At 41.4% G+C, this 22,034-nt stretch overlaps 1 protein-coding gene across 5 annotated transcripts in view; it reads right to left on the minus strand.

Annotated features, from left to right (window-relative positions):
• grik2 (glutamate receptor, ionotropic, kainate 2) overlaps window positions 1-22,034 on the minus strand; it is a 326,891-nt gene that overhangs the window by 131,347 nt on the left and 173,510 nt on the right. For all 5 annotated transcript variants that reach the window (XM_026183896.1, XM_026183897.1, XM_026183900.1 and 2 more), the window contains one exon: window positions 5,038-5,181. In XM_026183896.1, coding sequence (XP_026039681.1) covers window positions 5,038-5,181 — 144 coding nt within the window. The remainder of the gene's footprint in view (window positions 1-5,037; window positions 5,182-22,034) is intronic.

The following is a 22,034-nucleotide window of genomic DNA, read 5'->3' on the forward strand; positions in this document are numbered from 1 at the left end:
TCTAAGATGCTGGTGGTGGCGAAGAAAAGTAAGGCTTAGATGGAGCTCTGCCTTGAACTGACTTTCCCCCTTTTAAGTTGGTTGCTTGTACAGAACAGATGGTCTACTGATGAAACTAAGACTGAACTGAAGGGAGGACTATCTCTGGAATGCTGACTGAACAAGAGATTGGTATGGGGATCGTGCTGTATGTGCTCACCAGAGGTTAACCCTCTGGGGTTGACAGACGCGCCGGCAAGTTGAAATCACGTGATCAATTTAAGACGACACAGCTACAAGATGCAGCAACCCAGAATCTCCATTTCAACTTGGGTCGAAAGTGCGGACTTCAATCTATAAACCAGTTTTTAGATTGTGTTGATAGGCCATAGTGATGGGTCGTTCGCGAACGAAATGGCTCTTAGAGCCGGCTCTTTGACGTGAACGACGCGAGCCGGCTCCTTATCGCGAGCCGTCACGTGGGTTTTTTTTGTTTTTTTTCTTTCTCTCAGCCTCTCTCTCGCACTTTTTTCCCGCTTCACTCTGCACACGAGCCTTGTGCTTTACGCTGGGCAGAGGGGGGAGGGGCGGTAGTTACACTCAGTAGCACAGGAACAGAGCCAGAGAGAGAGAAAGAGAGGCAGGGACAACAACATTAGAAAGGTATAGTAATCATCCACAACTATTTTCAGTTGCAGATGATAAAGGATTGAGAAAGTTTATTCATGCAGGTCCATATGACAGAGAATATGCATGTTCTTTTAGTTTTCATATTATAATTTATATTTAATTGTGTTGTGGTTTGCAGTGTTTTGTGTTCTTTTCACTTTAAATTTGTGAAAGGAAAAAGCTGAAAATTTAAATAGTTAAAACTTGAAATGTGAATAGTTGATTTTTGTATTATATGATTTATTTACATTTTATGTGGAGTGAATAAATAAAAGTATATTTACGGTGGCCCCTAGAGACAAAGCACATACAAACTTCAAATCACGTACGAACTCTGAAGCATGTACAAACTCCAAAACACGTACAAACTCCAAAACACGTAAAAACTCCAAAACACGTACAAACTCCGAAGCACGTAAAAACTCAGAAGCATATAAAAACTCAGAAGCACATAAAAACTCAAAACACGTACAAAAGACAACAGAAGTGCTCCAGGATGCTGGGCGCAGTGTTGAGCCTTTGTTATCTTGTGGCTACACAAGCCAGCAAGTACCAACGACCGGATTTGGTGTGTGGTAATAACAGGTAAATGAACTTTTTTTTAAATTATTTGAATATATATATGAGTGCCTGTGTATAAATACACAAACAATACACACATGCTTTCAATTGTGTAATTTAAGTGATCTAGTAGCTCTGCTTTGGAAGTTCAGTTCATGCTAGAAATGTGTTTTGGAGTTTGTACGTGTTTTGTCTCTAGGGGCCACCGCATATATTTATATATAAACATATATAAATAAAACCACTTGTTTTTATGTTAGTAATTCCTTTTGTGCATAATTTTATATTATTGTTAATAATAAATTAATTAAAGCAACAAAACAACCTGAAGAGCCGGTTCGGAGCCGAAAGAGCCGGCTCTTTTTAGTGAGCCGAACCGATAGAGCCGGATCTCTAAAAAGAGCCGGAAATCCCATCACTAATAGGCCAAGTAAAACCAGAGTTATGATAAAAAATACACACAACATTTTTTCTGAGCAAAACAGTGGTGTTTACAGCGGGAAGAATCAGTAAAAACGGCATTTTCTAAGGACAGCGCTAGCAAACACTCTCCGCTTCAGAGTGAAAAAAGAAAAAACACCCTTTCCCTATTGGTGTTAAATTCTGCTATGTCAACCAATCAAAAATTGATATGGCAACATGTGGCATTTGGTTGTTTAGGAAGAGGGGGAGGTTTTAGGAGTGATGCCAGTGAGAGAAAGTGGGCGAGCGAAAGAAAGAAAGAGAGTTTTCATATGTGAGACATTAGTGACATTTAGTGCGTTTGGAGGCTGTAGTTATTGTGTAGTCTAGTCAGTGTTTTGTTTCGTGTGTCAGTTCTACTAGTGAATGTCACATTTGCTCCAAAAAAGCCACCAAAGGCAGATTCCAGTGTAAACGCTGTCTCCACATGGCAAACAGGACTGATACACCTCCTGTTGTCAGACATGCAGGGTTTAGGCCTGTGGTATTCTCCTCTGTCTTATAATATAATTGGTGCACTGTAGAGCATATGGACATTACTTTATTTTTATAGACGAAAGGATGAAAACGCGATGGTAAAGTGGGGGAAACAATGGTAAGTATGGCTACCGTTAGTTTGCGAGGTAGATAAAAAGGCCTGCACTGAAAGGACACTTAAAGGTGTAAAGTCTGGCCTGGTAGCTCCACTGAAACATCAAGGCAAGGCAAGGCAAGGCAAATTTATTTGTATAGCACAATTCAACAACAAGGTGATTCAAAGTGCTTTACAGAGACATTAGAAACAAAAACAAATAAAAAGCATGATTTAAAATTGATTAAAACAAGCAAACAAACAAACTAACTAAACACACACATTTCACACCTGTTCACGCGATCTGAACCCTTATCGTAAGGGGAGCTACCAGTCCTTCTGTGGACGAGCTACTTTCTATTATAAATTCCCTGAATTTAAAATACTCTCTAGACCCAGCTGGGGAGCTACCCAGAGCTCTAAACCCACACCTGTTCGCGCGATCTGAACCCTTATCGTAAGGGGAGCTACCAGTCCTTCTGTGGACGAGCTACTTTCTATTTTAAATTCCCTGAATTTAAAATACTCTCTAGACCCAGTCTAGACCCAGCTGGGGAGCTACCCAGAGCTCTAAACCCACTTAACAAACAAACAAACAAACAAAACAGTATATAAAATCAAAACAGATAAAATCAGAACAGTAGATAAAATCAGTAGTTAATGTAAGTTTTGAAATTTAAGCTTAACAAACAAACAGTATATAAAATCAAAACAGATAAAATCAGAAATAGATAAGATCAGTAGAAAGGCTCCTAAAGAAAGCTCCTAAAACCCCAACACTTTTTCCAGTTTAAAAAAATGAAATATAAAGTTCACAGATTAAAAAGAAAGCTGCAGATGATCCAGGAGAGAAGAAGGACAACCGCTCCCTAAGAGAAAACCTGTAGTGATCCCGTACGTGTCAGGAGTCTATTTACACTTACAGGCAAGTGGACACTCTTTCAATGATGAGGATGTTCACATCCTGGACAGGGAGGGACGCTGGTTTGAGGGCGGAGTCAAGGAGGCCATTTACATGAAAAGGGAAAGACCATCTCTGAATGGAGGAGGGGCCTAAGGGTACATCTGTCACCATCTTACAATGCTGTGATTGCAGCCATTCCCCAACTCTCTGCGAATGGTACTCATGGTCATTGATCAGTGGTTGTTGATCAATGGTCTAGGTTCAATTTTGTGGGACTCCCTGAACAAGTTCCAGTAAGAATCACTGTGGCAGAAATCCACGAACACGTCTCCAGTATGAAGAGTTGGACAGCAGCAGGCCTCGACATGATTGGCTGACTGCAAAAAAAGCTGACTGCACTCGTCGAGCGTCTGGCAGCACAAATGACCCAGCAGCTAATGGATGAGAAACACCCAAAATGGCTGACAGAAGGCCAGTGAGATTATTGAGGAGACTGGCTGTGGATACCGACTACAGAATGGAGCAATCATCAGCCACCTCCTCTACATGAAAGACATCAAGCTGTATGCCAAGATTGAATGAGACATTGATTCACTGATCCAAACCACCGGGATATACAGCAATCACACTGGAATGTCATTTGGACTGCAGAAGTGTAGTCGGATGGTACCAAAGAGAGGGAAGGTAGTCAGAACTGAGAGGATCGTACTACCGGAAGGCAACATTGTCCACCTTGAGGACAACTACAAGTACCTTGAGACAATCCAGCACATAACAGCAGGGTGCAAGATGCCAGCAAGCAGGGCATACATGGAACGCCATTACCAAGTGGACAGCATAGTATACAGTAACATCTGTGCCGAGTATGGACTGGAAGTCTTGAGGTCAAACAAACGTTTGGCTTCACTGCTTTTTCGAGTTTTTGGTTTTTGCCTCAGAACTCTCCCACTGATGTCATTAAGAAACCATTGTCCTGGGTTTCTTAATCCATAACTCAATATGTGATGTCCTGTTTAAAAAAATAAACCAAAAATGCCTTGAGGGTCTGAATGCCAAACCAATGACTAATATTATTGAAGTTATGAAATATGTGGTGCAATCATGGGAATTATGTATACATTTCATACATTTCTTGCAACTGTGTAGTTACTATCATCTGAATGCTTCTGTAAAGATTAGATGTAGCAAAGATTCTGTGGATAGTGTTATGTGACAATCCTGTGACTGTGTACATCCCAATAATTTTTTTATGTAAGCCAGTGCATCAGATAACACTGTTTTCATAAATGCTAAAGCATACTAGAACCTGGATACTTAGTTCAACTCAGGTCAATTCAATTATTTCAAGGCACTTTTTGTATTCATTTGTTAGAATATTGTAAATATTGCAAGAATAAAAGTACATCCATGGTTCTCATGTGTTTGTCAGCTCAATAGTGTCAGGATCTCTGCAAACTACAGGAGATTAGAGAGTTATCAAGTCCTAAATATAGGCTGATAATCTGCATATTTTCCACAGACAGGAAGCTGTAGATTGTTCATCTGGCTTCACCCATGCTGCAAACTGCTGGAGCAATTAACAGAAATTCAGATGATGCAGTGTCTTTGTTTCTGCCTGGATGATTAATGCTGAAATTCAGACAACCGGCCCAATATGGCTGCCCTCCTCAGGGGTGTAAGCATGTGCAGACGCTAGGAAAAATGATTTCCATATAAATAAATACACGGATAAATAATTTCTATTTATTCATATTCCCTTTCTTCTCGACTGCCTAAGCCTTATTTACATGCTGTTTCTGTCAGCTTTCCTGAGAGTGTGTGTTTTCTGTGTGAAGGCGCTGTGTGTATTAAGGAGGACGATGGAATGAAGAGCAGGTAGACGAGCATCTACCTCTTTGATGAGGGCCATGAAGCGGTTTCCAAAACGCCAGGGCTTGTGTCGGTTGCACTGTAATGAGCTGACAGTGATCTGCTGAGACTGCTGCACAGCAACGGCCACCACGTGCACAGCATCATACATCAGTGCAGCATCCGTCTGCAAACCAAGACAAAGAGGGAGAAACGATCATTAACTGGGAATACAGCACATGACACATTAGCTCATAACACCAGCAAAGATTTGTCCAAAGTAAGGAAAATATCAATATTGTGACGCTCAAATCAACGCCTCACATCAAAGCTCACGTATAGATTTGCATATTTCATGCCATAGGCATGCCCCTGAATATTTTACTGCCAGTGTCTTATGAACTGATAAGAGACTTCTGAAAGCAGCTTGCAAGAAGCAATATATTCTGACAGGGGAAACAAAAAAGTAATATGGGAATAAATCTGACATAAAAGAAGAATATTTAATCAAACTCGAGGTTTTCCAAGTTCATGAGAACATACACTATATATCTTTCATTTTCATTGAAAAAAAGATTATTTAAACGCAACTCTAAATCTTGCTACTCAGCAGAACCTCAAAAAAAAAAAAAAAGCCACAACAAGCAGACAATTTGAGATACACAAACCCGGTGAGGTTTCCAGTAATAACCGAGTAATGAATTATTATGTGTTTACATCCAACTAAGCTGTTGTTATGAAGAAAATGTGAGTCGTCTGCAAAATAAAAAATATGGGGAAAATTAAAAAAAAAGGAGTTTGAATAATATAAAATAAATAAGTTATGTAAAGAAGTGGAAAAACGAAGAGTCCTACACATATCTAAGCTCTGACAGGACCTGACTCCAGCAGTTGGGAACATGACGGCTGAAAGCCAAACAACATTTCTGTTTTAAAGTTAGAAAGTTGAGCAGCCGCCGAGTAAGCAGCTGTCCTTTAAATGTGTATGATTGTAGCCAGCCTGGAACATATTGCACCTCATAGAGCGCAAGAGGCAAGGCACATCCTAAAGCTTTGGCCCAACACAGAGAGACAGCCTCATGCTCGTACACCACAATTTAGAATCAGCAGTTTACCTAACAAGCATGTCGATGAACTGTGGGAGCAAGCTGGATAATATCCATGTGCAAAGGCAGCAGCCGATGAGGATATTGAAACCAGGAATCTAACTCCTGTGAGTTTGACTTACATCAGGCACGTGAGGCCTGTAACTGAGGGTTTGGGTAGTGTTGTCATGGTGTTACTAACAGAATCTCTTTTTGTTCAGTGATTTGATTTAATACAGATACAACAAACCATTGAGACAAGTGAAACAAACGAGAAACAAAAGCGTGATATGACAAAAGATTCACAGACTGTGCGTGGAAGACGTTACCACCTTTATTTCTGTCAGTATATTCCTACATTGAATTCTTGACAGTCGGTCTAAATAGAAGACCATTGCTGAAGCTATCAGAAAGTGCCAGTCATACACACTTCACAAATGAAGCCTATAATTCTGCAGCTCCTTGCGAAAAAAAGAGGTTAAATTAACGTTTGTCTCGCTTGATTGAAAAGCAATCACAACAGCTCTCCTCAGTTGTTGCACAGAAATCATACCCTAGGGTGCTTGGGAAGGCTCTGTCCTACTGGAAAAAAAACAACAACAAACCTATCAAACCTGTTATTTTCCCACATTTGAGCCCTGATTGAGCGTCACAGTGCTGCAGCTTAAGACTTCATGTGTGTTTTTGTTTGTTCATGTGTGGCTGTGTGCAGTTATATTCATATCCATAGGAAGTGTCCAGGGATGCACTTAAATCAATGATAGTCAGTGAGCTTTTCAAAATGCAAACTGGCTTGAGTGTGTGCCTGGAGGAGTGTGAGGTACTAATAATCTGTGTTAGAAGAAGGTGTTGAGGCAAATGGGAGTGTGAATTTATTTTAGTGTAGGTGTCAATGGAGGCTGTTGATCTTGTGTGCTGGGGGTTAGCATACTCTAACACACTATTCTTCTGAAGAGTCAGGATGAGTATGATCCACTCTGATTACAGAACTGCTAATGCTTCACGTTAAATCAGTGCAGTCTAACAGCAAATGGGAGATAGTCAAAGAAATGCAACATATTTGCGGGGGTTTCTTGTTTTTCGACAGCATGAACTTTTAAAAAAATGCATTTTATTAAGGAAAATATTTTATGTATGCAGCACACGGGTTGTCAAAGCAGCGATGTGTCACTATGGCAACCAAGAATGAGTTTTAAAAGAACCAGCAATCATTGTAACATAAACCAATCGTTTTTTTCTAACCCATACCAAGTTCTTTTAAAGCTGAAACCATTTCTAGTCTTATCCATCCTGTGGGGGAGGAGGTCACTCCACTCTCTACCACCTCATCCAACTTGCTCCAGAATTTCTCGTTTGCTATCCAACCTGAAGGACTGAGAACATTCAACATCTCCCCTCTGAGTTTAGGCTGGAGTCTCAGGAGTCTGTCTGGCACTGTCTTCATCTCTACAACACTATTGACATAGTCCTCGTTCAAGATGACCCATCTCACACCAGAAATGGATTCAAAGTGTCCTGTCATGGTAAGAAATCTAGATCATGTCAGAACTAGTGCTAGTGTCATTGTGCTTGGTATCCTGCACACACAGTATATCTATCTTCCTCCTCTTGATCATGAGTTTCTCCCTTTACCACATGTAATAATTTAAAGTCCCTACTCTAGAACTTTCCCTCTGCCTTCTAACATGGCTTCTCCCTTTCTTCTTTCACTGTCTTCGTCCAACAGTAGCACAGTTTGCACTGGCACCCTGTAGGCCAACAGAACCCATGGTGGTCATTGTTAACCAGCGCTATTTGGCCATGTCGATGCTCTTCTTGGCACAATCCTACTTACTCATGCAGGCCTAGGACTGGCACTTAGGAGTACACATATAAATAAATGTGTAAAAATCTGTGACATGTATGACTTCAACTTGTTTTTCCAGTGTGAGTGGTAAAATGATTCAGATGACCTCTCTGCCCTCCAAATGTGCACTTCTTCAGATTAGTGCATATCAGACTGGACAGATAAAAATCATATGCAGGTTGTAGGTTTGTGTTCACTGGAACTAAGCTCAACTCCTGAAAAACAATCCCACATCAAAATTCCCCCCTGCACAAAACTGTACCGTTGCAATGCAGTTAGACCAGTACTGCTCTACTGGCAACCACCAAGCCACCGGATTGTCAGACTTGTAACACCAGAGGACGTTTCCTCTCTGCACTACAGTCCAGTGGTGGCGTCTTTACACCACTGCGCTTTAAGGCTTGATCCATGAAAACCCATTCAATGAAGCTCTCTACACACTGTTCTTGAGCTCATCAGGTGGCCACATGAAGTTTGGGGTCTGTAGTGATTGGTTCTGGAGAAAGTTATAAGAAAGATATGTGAATGGCTGATTAGAAATTTTAGGATTATGAGCAGTTGAACAGGTCTATGCAGTAAAGTGGCTGCTGAATGTATGTAGCATAAATTTACTAGAGCGACTTTATATCATTTCTTTGTTTTCTGATGCATATAGTTTGATGAGTATAATTTAGCTTTTTTCAGTTTCAACACTTGTAACATTTACCCTGTTTGTAGAAGCAGTCCTTGGTTTTTCACACCTGTTGTCATGGAAATGATTGGAATCCTGATATTCAATGATTTGTGTATATTACGGCTGTCCAAATTCATGGGCTGCATCCTCCTGAGGACCTGTCCTTTGCTCTACGTGGGCCAGGTCCTCAGAAGGTCGGGTGGCCCGGAGGTTTATTCAGCTGTGTGAAAACCCCAGAGGAACCCACCCGGGGGATTAATAAAGTTTAATTTTATCTAATCTAATCTAATAACTTTAATCTCAGCCAAACCGATTTACATACAAACAAATAAAACACTGAAAAAGCCAAACAATAAGATTTTTAGGTTGTCTAAGTGACTTATATATCATGTTTAACCTGAGTAGCAAATGGGTTGGTTTGAGAACAATGTGCCGGGAGTTCACTGTTCTCGGGGGCTCCAGTGACCCTCGAGCTCCTGGTCAGCTATCGAGCTGGTGGGTAACAGACGTCTCCGAAAATGTCGGAGCACTTTTGCAAATATGCGATATCTTGATAAACCGAGCAGATATTTGAGGTTTACACAGCTACATTCTTGCCTGAAAATATATTTAAAGTTTATTTTGTGACCCAGAAAGATTAATAAGAGCAATATTAAAAACTTAGTAGCGGCCGCCATTGTTGAAAACTGGAATTGGCTGGGACGCGCTATGAATTCTGGGATATCGTGGGCCACGAAGGATACACCCGACCCATCCTTATAATATTCTGTCTGTAACTGCAGGCTTCCTGCAATATACTCTATGTACTTTGATATTTTGTGTACCTTGAACACAGCACTGCTAATGTAGCATGCATGTTTTTATATTAAGGAAGAAAGTGCCCAGAAGAAACCCGGACATTCACAGGGAGAACTCCACACATACACAGATATGCAGAAGGCGTGCTACCCTTCAGTCCTAATACTGAAAAATGAAGGACGATTCAGATTATGTATTTAAATAATCTCTGGTGGCGTCGTCACTCTGCTACCTAAAAAACACATTTGTTTTTATTCCAAAACAACAGAGCCTGCCAGTGGGTGGAGAAGTGATACTGTTCGTGTATATGAGATCATAATGACCGTTCAGTGGGCTGTACCTTTTTAAATGGGCACTTTAGTCAACACGACTTTGTGCTTTTGAATGGAAAGAATTCAGCTCCACTGCCATTTTCATTGCAGGCAGTGTTCCTTTTAGTGTTGAGGGCAGGAGCTGCACTCTGTCATGATGCCATCTATTCTCTCTGTTATAAAGCACACAGGCCCAGAGGGAACTCATAATAGCAATGTGACAGCCTGTCAGTCAGTTACACCGTGTATGCTATATACAGGAGAAGTCAGCAGGACTAGAAGTGAACTTGTACAAAAGCCTAATCAAAGTCATAAAAAAAGTATTTAATTTAAATGTGCTCTTAATTAAAATAAGAAGAAGCCAAATGCATTAAGTGGTGTGCAGGAAAGAGAAAAGATGAGCTGAGAATTGCTGGAGGAGTTCTGGCAGGAGAGGTTTGTGTGCCTCTCTGCTTCTCCCTGGTGCGAGCCTCACAAGTACCCGTCAGGCAGACTTGCAAATGATTTAGCAACACCGGCACTTCACTCCATAAACATCTCATTAAAATCAATTATGTCACTCCTGAATGAAATTACAGCTAAATGCTTTAAAAGCTGCTTTTCCCTTGTGTCAGCCAATATGAGCGTTAAACCTTACACTGTCTATTTTTCCACCTGTCTCTCCCTCTCTCATTCCATCTCTTCCGCTCTCTTTCTTTCACTCTGAGAGTCGGGAAGATTAATTAAATCTCCTAAGCTCAGATTGATTTCAACACTTTTATGAATTGTTAAAATACCCAGGTGGACTTGGAAGCTGCAAAGGTTCCCTGCACCCCAAGCCACCAACCCACATCCCTACTAAACAACCAGCTCATCAACATTGCCATGGAAACAAAATGGCAAGAAACAGCTTTCCCCACACTGGGGATGGGCTGATAACTTCCTGAAGCTTTTTGCAGCCTACTCTCAGTAAATGCATGCTCCCTTGCAGGGAGGAAGAGAAGCTAACTTGAGAATAAAGGTTCCTTAACAGGGTTTGGAAAACTGGCATAACAAAGGATAAACGCACTGACTCACTGACCAGACTCAAGTGATGGTTAGAATTACACACATGTATTTCTCATATACCCCACAGTGTTTGAAACTGCTGGCCTGATAATTGCCACTTAAAGTTTTAGTAGAGATTCACATTCAGATAAACAAACACACACACACATACACACACACACACACACACACACACATATGTCTATCTATCGATATATATAAATATATATATATATATATATATATATATATATATACATATACATATGTGTATATATATATATATACACATATGTATATATATACACATATATATACATATGTGTATATATATACACATATATATATATACACATATGTATATATATGTGTATATATATACACATATGTATATATATACACATATATATACATAGACTCCGTATACTTTCCACAGACTCTCTGAAGTAACACTGGAACAGAGCCATGAGATGTATTGTTGCAAAATGTTCTATCACAACTGTATAAGCCGTATTGCATGTGACAGATGTTCAAACAATAGGAAAAAACAGGCAGAGGTCGATTCTATCCCTTCTTAACATTTCTCCACGGGGGACAGTGATGGATTTATTTTGAAGTTCCTCACAGAAAGAGGGACACAAAGCCAATAGCAAATTTCCAGAGTTGAGACTTGTTATACCACAAAAAAACTGATTCCTGAAGCAGTGAGGGACGGCTGTTGGAGCTGCAGCTTTGCTAGTCATGCAGAACGCTGTGGTCACACTGCTGTGGCTCTTGTGATTGAAACATAAACACCTTGAGATATAAGGGTGCACTTGGGAGCGGCACAGAGAACTTGGGTTTAGGGGTTTATGTTTGTGTGTGTGTAGGAGGAAAGTTTAGCCCTCAACTAATGATCCAAGGCAGCTTAGTAGCCTCCCTCCCTCATTGCACTGTGACTCTTCAGCCTCGGCTTCCAGCTACTTGAAGGGATTAAAAATTGAGCATGTTTTGTACTCTTGGAATCTCTCAGAGGCCTTAGTCATGACTAGGTCACTCACAGCCATCAGCTATTTCTGCTTTTCTCAGCATTGTACACACAAGCTGTACTGATATGTCATGAATATTTGTATGCAGGGCACGAATGATGGAAAGAAAATTCAGGCAGTCACCTGTTCATTTCTCTGCTTGAGTCCTGATTCAACAAACACATTTGGTCATGTCCATGAAAAAAACAAAACAAATAAATACATTGTAACACGTCACAGGCTTATTACTCCTTAAGCAAAAGACGATTAACCAACTCCTGGAGTTTATTAAACTCACGAGGGTCATATAAATGTAATTAGTCTTGGTCTCTTTAATCAAAACATCATCAACAGCATCTATAGTCAAAACAGATGTGACAAAACTGTTTAATTACAAGCAGGTAACGTACTGGGATGGCAGATACGCACAAGCTAAGCATGTTTTTCTGTTCTTTTAAACAATTTAATGACTATAGAAAATACAAGAAACCATTTTCCAGGAAAGCCACACACATACTGTCGGACAACAAACAGAAGAAAAAAACTCCCTTTTAACAGGAAGAAACGTCCAGCAGAACCAGGCTCAGGGAGGGGCGGGGCCATCTGCTGCGACCGGTTGGGGTGGGGGTAGGAAGACAGGACAGTAATTCAGTGCAGAGAGGTAGTGAGTGAAGAAGAAACACACAGTGCATCATGGGAATCCCCAGCAGCCTACATCTATTGCAGCATAACTAAGGGAGGAGTCAGGGTCACCTGGTCCAGCCCTAACTATATGCTTTAGCAAAAAGGAAAGTTTGAAGCCTAATCTTAAAAGTAGAGATAGTGTCTGTCTCCTGAATCCAAACTGGAAGCTGGTTCCACAGAAGAGGGGCCTGAAAACTGAAGGCTCTGCCTCCCATTCTACTTTTAAATACTCTAGGAACAACAAGTAGGCCTGCAGAGCGAGAGCGGAGCGCTCTAATAGGGTGATATGGTACTACAAGGATTGTCAACGACCTGGATCTGGGGACCCAGGGTTCATGAGTAGAAAGAAAGAAAGAAAGTGTACTTTATTGATCCCCGTGGGGAAATTCCTCTCTGCATTTAATCCATTCACTCAGTGACGCAGTGGGCAGCCATTGGGCACCCGGGGAGCAGTGTGTAGGGACAGTACCTCGCTCAGGGGTATTTCAGGGTAGCTGTTCAGGGGAATCGAACCCCTGATCTTCCAATCATGGGGCCACCACTCTACCTACTGAGCTATCCCTGCCCAATAGTTATGGACTTTTTTATATTTGCTGGTTTATCTTGGGTTGGCGGTCTTTGCAGCATGACCTGCCATGTGTATGTATTGTGCTGTTGCCCCTAGTTTCCCTTTTTACATGTATGTTGGTGTCCTGGTTTCTGTCTGATTCCGGAGCTGTCGAGTGTGTTCCCGCCTGCAGGGAACCTGCAGCTAATCAGCATCGTCTCAGGAGCTTCTTAACTGAGTGGCTGAGCTCCCATCAACGCTGGATCGCTGTGTGAGAAACCTACAGTTTACCCAGTGAACATAGATGTTTGGAAGTGCTTTTGTTTTGCTTTTGCTTTTGTGGTTTCCTGCAGGATCGCAGAAAAGGGAAGACAGAGCAAGCACACGGGATTTGGTAACAGAGAGAGTGGAAACACGGACCAGGGACACACATTCACCGGAAGCACACATGGGATTCAGTCTGCATCTTGTTGTGATTGCACTGTAAATAAACGCACTGCATTCCTCACCGAGAGTCCTGCATTTGGGTCCTACTTTCCTCGCATTCCCTGAGAGAACGATCCAGCCACAGTGGACTCAGTTTTCGCCACGGAGGAGGAAATGCTCGCGCAATTGTGGGATCATTGCCAGAGTGTAATCCAGGCCACGGATAAGTACAAAAGACACTTACAATTCGTCTTTTTTTTATATTTTCCTATCATCCACAGCGTTTCCCCAGTTTCCCAGAAATTATTTTGGATCTGAGAGCGAGTCACAGATTTGAACTGTTTGGCATGGGCAATCCATGCAGGGAGAGTCCAGCTGCCCTCCTAGAAGCCCTTGCAACCTGGTATTCACAGCACCAGCGGATGGTTTGCCTGCCGCCAGTCGCTGCTCCACCTTCTGACCATCCATTATGCCATCATCATCACACTACTCCTCAACTCTCTCAGCGGGGTCAGCTGAACATGGTGCAGCAACACTAATCACCGCAGTGAGTAAATCGGACTCTGTTGTTTTGATGAATTCAGTCACAGATGATCGAAAAACATATGAACAGGAGGTTACCATTTCTATTGGCTCGGCCTCGCTGTCAACAAGGAAGCAGTGTCCATGCCACCAGCGCTCCTCACTTTCCACATCCACATCCAGGATGGCTTGCGTGTCCATGTCCCAGGTTGCCTTCCATGCAACGTCACTGCCTGCCAGAGTATGTTTCCCAGCCAAAGCTGGACCCGGGGTCTGCCACCAGAGCCACCAGATCTCCAGCTGCCCACCAGAACTGTTTACTGCCGCCAGACCCGTGACAGGCCACCAGAAGGATCTCGCCAGCAATGCCGCCCACCAGGAACCGTGGTTGGCTTGTGGGACTCCTATGTGGCCACTGCAGAAGTCGCAGTTGGGCCTCTGAACTTTTTGAACTGTTGGACTGAGACTTTTTTCATTGTTTGACAGTTTTGTTCCCTGACAAGGTCATTAAGAAAAGATGGGGCCTGATTATTTAAGACCTTGTATGTGAGGAGCAGGAATTCTGAATTCAGCTCTGGATTAAACATGTCGTGGTGGAGGGTTTTTTTCTGGTATGAGCATGTATATTTGTTCGGTGTTTTACTGAGGATTTAATAGTTGTTAGATGCAGCAGCATGAATGTAGACATATACATGGTTCTTCAGTTACTCAAGACATAGCTGGAGGCAGACAGAACCACAAACAAGCAACAACTGAAGGCAGCTACAATAGAGACCTGACAGAGCATCTCAAGGGAGGAAACACAGCGGTTTGTGATGTCCATGGACTATAGACTTCAGGCAGCCATCCTTATATGTAAAAGGATCTCCAGTTGCTGTTAAGTGTTTTAACCGGAAGGTTATATAAAGATGGCAGAAAGTCTACAGTCGCATCTTGATTGATTTAAAATCACTGTGAGAGTACATAAAAAAAATACAAAGAAAATCCTAATTGTCCAAATACTAGAAACCTTTATATTCTTCCATTATGACCCCGTGAGCTCTTTTTTACTTATGTTAGCAATACATCCATGAAGAGTTTAGTCCAAAATCCTGCTGACAAGCAACTGACAAAGTTACCCAGAAGGTTTCATGTTACACAATCCATGACTTCTTTACAATATAGTCCCATCAAATTCACAATTAGTGCCAAGATGACCCCGGTTAAGTTTAGAGCCTTGCAAGGTCAAGTTTCTGTCATTTTTAGAGGTACTGCAAACGCAGTACTTTTATTAGGATTTCTTGGTTGTTCTTCACTTAAGGAACAAAGCTCAAGACAAAACAGACTGAACTCTCCCTATTCCTGTATACACTGAAAAAAGGCCATGTTGGATTTACTTGATTCAATAGTGGACATTGGTTGCACACAAATGTTTTGCTTTGGCAGAAACTTAAACAACTGAGTTAAAGAGACGGTACACCTTGGACAGCCCACCAGTCTATCGCATAGAGACAAACAACCATTTACATTGACAGGTAATTTAGAATCACCAATTAACCTAACCTAACTGTAAACTAGCCAGACTGTGGATTATGAACCCAGGACCTTCTTGCTGTGACGCAGCAGCACTAACCACCATGCCACCAATCCAGGCTTATCAAAAGCAGGAAAGCTATGATTACAAGGCTTGATGCAGAATTTTCTGTACGTTTTTGTCCTTGACAGGTTAAACCACAATAAATAGTGATAGCAAACACATGGTGTGGGTGTAGTTGTCTGCCTCTTATAACTCCAGTGATTTTCCTGCAGTTTGACATCTCGTGCGATCTTGTGAATTTCATGAGTTAAGCAACTAACCACTCTCACTAGATTGTATCAGGTCATCTCAACAAGAACAACTTAAGTTGTTGAATTTCGTACAGATCCTTCATGATTTAATTACGTTCATAGAAACATGAAACTATTGTGTTCAAATTACAAGTTAGACTTTTTTAATGAAACATCCACCCAATTTACTTTTTTCGGTAAACCAAACAAAGTAGAGGCGGCTGCTCGACTTGACTGAGATGGATGCCTTCCTGAAACCCCGTGCAGTGGCGCAGTAAGTTATTGACTTACTTCACTCGAACATGATATGAACAATTTAATCTGCCTCTCTGCATATGATGTAGTTTCTACACTATATAGTTACACTTAACTTTAAAGCATGAGGCACTTGTGTTAAATACACGCAAGATGCTTACGTAAATCCAAGAGGTGGCCAATCCCTTTTATTCAGTGTAGTTTCACAAAGGTTTACGTTTTTAATTTAAAGTTTATTTTACATTTTGCTTTTGTTTCCCCACATATATCATCCAGCTTTCTGACTGTAACATCCATCCCCCAGAAGGGAGGGAGTATGTAACTGACTGTTTGTCTGTTTGCTAGCACTCTAGCATCAACAGTTTTGAGTATATCATTTGATACTAGCTGTCAATAACTGCTCAGGACAATTTCACTTAGGTGACAATAAGGTGAAGGTCACGCCGAATCCAATGACTGAAACTACAAACTTTATATTACAAACACTTTTGTTTTTTACAGATTGTGTTTAAACGTCACAACAATAAACGACACCTGAGGGACACGAGACCTAAGTGCTGGACCTTGTCCTTCAGTGCCCAAAATCAGAGTTGACCTTGAAAGGAAAATTCTAGAAACCATATATTGTATATCATGAATATATCATATTAAACGGCATGGAGAAAGTTTCATGAATGAAGCCTTACTATGACTCAATAACACTGCTGACAGCGTGGTTAGTTTTCTTTGTGATTTACAAAAAGTTGCTGTACTTTCTAAACACATACGCAGACAGACACAGTTTGCAAAAAGCCTTCAGTGACAGGCTCATATATCAAACTGTAAACTGCCCCATGGACATCTGAGTTAATTTAGCAAATTTATGGACTGGTGATTGATACATTTTTTATCAAATCTGTGTCAGACATTCCAATTTGTTTGGAACACCAGCTCATGTTAGACTTACTGTGCTGCTCAAGGATCGGCTTCTGCAAGGTGCCATGCTAGCCGCCCATTAATCATAGCTACTGATTTGTGTGAGGCAAAGGTTTGTTGATTTAAAATAAACATTAAACCAAACTAGCTTTCAGACTCAAGAATGTAAAACCAAATTATATGAAACTATATAATACTAATTATATGGTGGTTTAACTCTTTAAAGTCACATCCATTGTAATAAATCTGATGCTCGGTTTCAAAGAAAGAAAGAAAGTAAATACAGTGTTAAAAGGAAAAAGTTTGAGAAAACAATTTTCAAAAGCCCAAAATCACATAATCTAATAACACAGGATTACGGACTATTAGGTTATTATTAGGTTGGGATTAGGGTGCCTACCACTTTCAGTAATAACCTTTAATAACCCTTATTATCACACTGTTTGCTGCTACAGCTACACATGTTTCTTTTCCAACTATTTATTTATAAGTGACTTACGTATGTATGTATGTATGCATATATATGTATATATTGTACTATTCTTAGTTAGCGTATTGTCTGTCTTGTCTTAATGTTGGTTTAAAATGGAGCACTGTAACAAAAAATAATTTCCCCCAGGGATCAATAAAGTATTCTGATTCTGATTCTGATTTCAATAGCATATTGAAAATGTAATGTTTGTGATATCTGTTTGTATACAAGCTACTGCACACATAGCAAAATCAACACTACATTGGGAACTTGCTTGCATGCAATAAAATCGCTTTGCACAAAAGCAGTTCTCCTTATTTCAACTGCAGCAATAAACAAAAAGCTGCCTAAGAGCATAGCAATGCAATATCAAAACAATAAAAGTTGCATATGAACAGCTTAGATTAACAGACTCAAACACAATAAATAAAAGAATGGACGACGTAGGAACACCGTGTTCATATATTCACAGGATGTATGTGAGATACTGACGTCTCTGGCTCCACATTAATTGTAATTTCATGAGCAAAGACAGGTTTGATACTTCTGAAGCTGATTAATTATGACTAGAGTAAATGAACTATAGGTGTAAATATGCTCAAAGACATGCATTAAATAATACATTAGACTGAGTCCTTAATACATAATTTAAACATTTCAAAGAATATACTTCTCTCATCTGTCACAGCCTCATGCAGCTACTGAGCATTACAGTTTGGATATTTGTTTGTTTCTACTTGTTCGTAAAAGGAATGCAAGCAAAAGAAAAAACAAAACAAAACAAAAACAACATTTCAGATCTTTTCTCCAACACGAGCAGCAATGCCATTAATGAGATGATATTGACTGGGAAAGGGAGAGAGAAGAAAGAGCATGTCGCTTATTCTCTCCATTAGCTTCATTAGTGCGGGAGGATGAGGCAGATTAAGACCACAGCGGGTTGGATGATGATGTGATTTGGCAGGGTTATCTGTTATTTCAGGCCTGGCCATTTTGGCGCCTCTGTTTGGGCTGGGTTATAATGTGATGTGATGCCTGGGCCCTTGGGGCCACGCTGCTGTTGCTACCAGCCTCTCTGATTAAAATCTGCTCTCACCAGCCAGCCTCAGTCTGAATGCCCTCACACTCCTGCTTTATTTCCATCCACCTTTCACTTCCTATCCCACATGATGAGTCAGTATGGTGCTGTGGACTTAAAGAGACAAATTCAGGCCAGACAGTTTACATACATAAACCTGCACATTATTCACTGTAAAAACAGAGAAGAAGAAAGAAAGAAAAACATGAGATCTGTAAGAATTCAAATGATATAAAAGGACAGAATCATCGTTTCCTCATGACAGAAATAATGCTGCTCTACTCTAAGACTATCAAACCCTCAAATGTTAACTCAGAAAGATTAATCGGGGTATTGAAAGTAGCTGTAATGATCTTTTTTTTCTCTAATGGTAAAATGTTAAGGTTAAGGCAATGCTTAGCTAGAGTGATGACATCTTTAACTACTGTAAGGCCGTGTACACATATGACTGTACACCAATCCACCCAACCAACCATCGTCAAGCTGATGACCTTCAGGTTTCTGGGCACCCACATCTCAGACGGCCTTACTTGGACCCACAACATCCACACCCTGGTAAAGAAGGTCCAGCAGCCTTCAGGATCAGAAACTGCAGCTGGCCTTCTGTCGCTCCTCAGTGGAGAGCGTGATCTGTGTGAAGGACCAAAAAGCTCTCCAGAGAGTGATCCGTACAGCAGAACGCTGCTGCAGGATTGCTCTCCCCCCCCGCTTCAGGACACCTACACCAGGAGATGCCGGACTAGAGCAGCGCAGATACTGAAGGACCCGTCCCATCCTGGCAACAAACTGTTCCAACTTCTGCAATCTGGTAGAAGGTTCCGCATCTTCCGGGCAAGGACAGAGAGACTCAAGAGGAGCTTCTATCCCCAAGCCATCCGTGCCCTAAACACACACACCCGCCCTCTCACATCATCTATAATTGACTGAGACAGGACTCTTCCAGACACTAAACCAAGGCACAATGTACATTTCAATTCCTTCAATTTTAAATATGTTTATATTGTCTATCCTGTAAAATAGTCAGATGTCTATTCATATTAATGTACAGAATTCACCTGCTTGCTGCTACTACTGCACATTCACCCAGTGTATATACTATATGTATATATATATAATGTTCTTCCTCTACAACCCCCCCCCCCCCCCCCCCCCAATTTTTTTGCACATGTCGAGGAGCGTGTCAGACTACATTTCACTGTGTGTTATACTTGTATAACTATGCATGTGACAAATAAAGAACCTTGAACCTTGAACCTTGATCTACTCCAGCCTGCTGTTTTGTACTCAGGGGCCACAACTGAGAGCAGGAAGGCTGTGCAGGGGTCATTAACAGTGAATAAATGGCTTATATCAGCATGTGCTGACCACTCAGTGCACTTTATCGACAACTTTAATATTTTTTGGGAACGCAGGCATCTGTTCAAAGCAAATGGATTTAATTTTAACAAGTCAGGGGTGAAACTGTTCACCTCCAACTTGTTTTATTCCATACGTCATCCATCCGTGCTTGGTGCCAAGGCTGAGATAAACGAGGAGTTATCTCATAAAGAGGAACAAACAGTACTCCAAGAACAGACAAAGCCCAGCAGAAACCTTGAGGAGGAGCTCCATTTGCCCCCACCCGGGAAGAGCCTCAGAAAGGAGAGACATCCATGGCATCTGAGGAAGAGCCTCAGAAAGGAGAGACATCTAAGGCAAGAAGAGGGGTCCCTATTTGCCTCCAACTCTCTCAACAACACCAACGACCAGGACAAGGGACCACGACCTTCCCCAGTCCCCCAAACCCCTGACAGGCCATCACCCTCCTCCCCCTCCCTTTCTCCCTCCTCCCCACACCTGAAATTCACTGAGGAGATGATGGAGCGGGTCAATGCTGGGCTCAGATCTACCCCCCGTCCCAATCCCTTTTTGTCCCCCATAAACCCCCCACCAGAGCGGCCAAAGGTTCGCCATCGAGCCCCACCCTCAACAGAGCAATCGAAGTCACATTGCCCAGCCTCGCCCCCCTTAGTTCCTCTTCATGCCCTGTCTCCGCAGTCTGATGTGTGATGTGTGAAGGGTCCGGGCTGTGAGGATTATGGCAGTGATGACTTTTCCCAGGAGAAGCTGGGACCCTGTTTACTAGAAGGTTTTAAAATTTCTGTACTTTTAGGTGACAGGAGACATGTGGCCTGGTCAAAACACAGAGAGCTGCACTCTAAAAGATCTTTAAACATAGTAAACATACCTTGTGTGCCACAGACTGCTCCCAAACACGAGGGGACAAGTAATACCTCTAAAACACTTAAGTTGGCTTTATTAAACATTAGATCTCTAGCTGGGAAAACATTTTTAATTAATGATTTAATCACTGAGCACAGCCTTGATTTTATGTTTTTAACTGAAACTTGGTTGGACCAAAGTAACAGTGGAGCTGTTCTCATCGAGACGACCCCTCCTAACTACAGTTTTATCAGTGAGGTCAGGGCGAGCAGGAGAGGAGGAGGGGTTGCTGTCTTATTTAATGAATCATTTCAATGTAAGCAGCTATCTCCTGGAAGTTTTCAGTCTTTTGAATATGTGGCTTTACAGCTGAAGGCCCCATCCAAAGTTGTGTTTCTTAATGTTTACAGGCCTCCCAAATACTGCACAGACTTTTTTAATGACCTCAGTGAACTGCTGTCTGTGATCTGTGTTGATTTTGACTGTGTAATTATTGCTGGGGATTTTAACATTCATGTGGACAACCCTCAGGACAAAGGGACTAAAGACCTGAGTAACACTCTGGGCAACTTTGGGCTGACTCAGCATGTAACAGAGGCCACACATAATAGAGGACACACTCTTGACCTACTGATCTCCAAAGGCCTGAGCATTTCAAAGGTTACTGTGTCTGATGTGGGCCTGTCTGATCATTACTGTGTTTTCTTTGAAAGTAAAATCTCAGCCCACACAAATATATCAACAGCAGTGATCACAAAACGGTGTATAACTGAACACAGTAGTGCAATTTTTAACCAGGTCTTCCCATTAACACCTGACCTGTCCAAAGGTTCAGTCAATGAGCTCGTCAATAGCTTCAATGCTAACATGTTAAATGTAATGGACACTATTGCTCCCATTAAGGTGAAGGTTATCTCTGGAAGGAAAAAGTCTCCATGGAGAAACTCCACACTGGTGAAAAATGAAAAAAGAGAGTGTAGGAAAGCTGAGCGCAGATGGAGAAAAACAAACCTCCAGGTTCATTATGACATTTATAAAGAGAAACTTCACAATTATAATTTACAACTGAGGAATGCAAGGAGGTCCTACTTCTCTGACATCATCACTAAAAACAGCCATAATGCTCGGGTCTTATTTTCTACAGTTGACAGGCTAACAAACCCTCCTGTGTCAGTGGCAGCTGAACTTCATTCGACCATGGCCTGCAATGACTTTGCCAAATTCTTCACTGAAAAAATCCAAAAAATTAGACAAGCAATTGGTACATCAACAGCAGATCCAGGATATGTACTGTGTCCACCAAAAAACTGTTTAAACACCATGAAACAGTTTCAACCTATTAACAGCAAAGACCTGGAGGACATCTTAGGTCAACTGAACTCCTCCT

Source organism: Astatotilapia calliptera, chromosome 11, assembly GCF_900246225.1.
Source record: "Astatotilapia calliptera chromosome 11, fAstCal1.2, whole genome shotgun sequence".
NCBI classification, from domain to species: Eukaryota; Metazoa; Chordata; class Actinopteri; order Cichliformes; family Cichlidae; genus Astatotilapia; species Astatotilapia calliptera.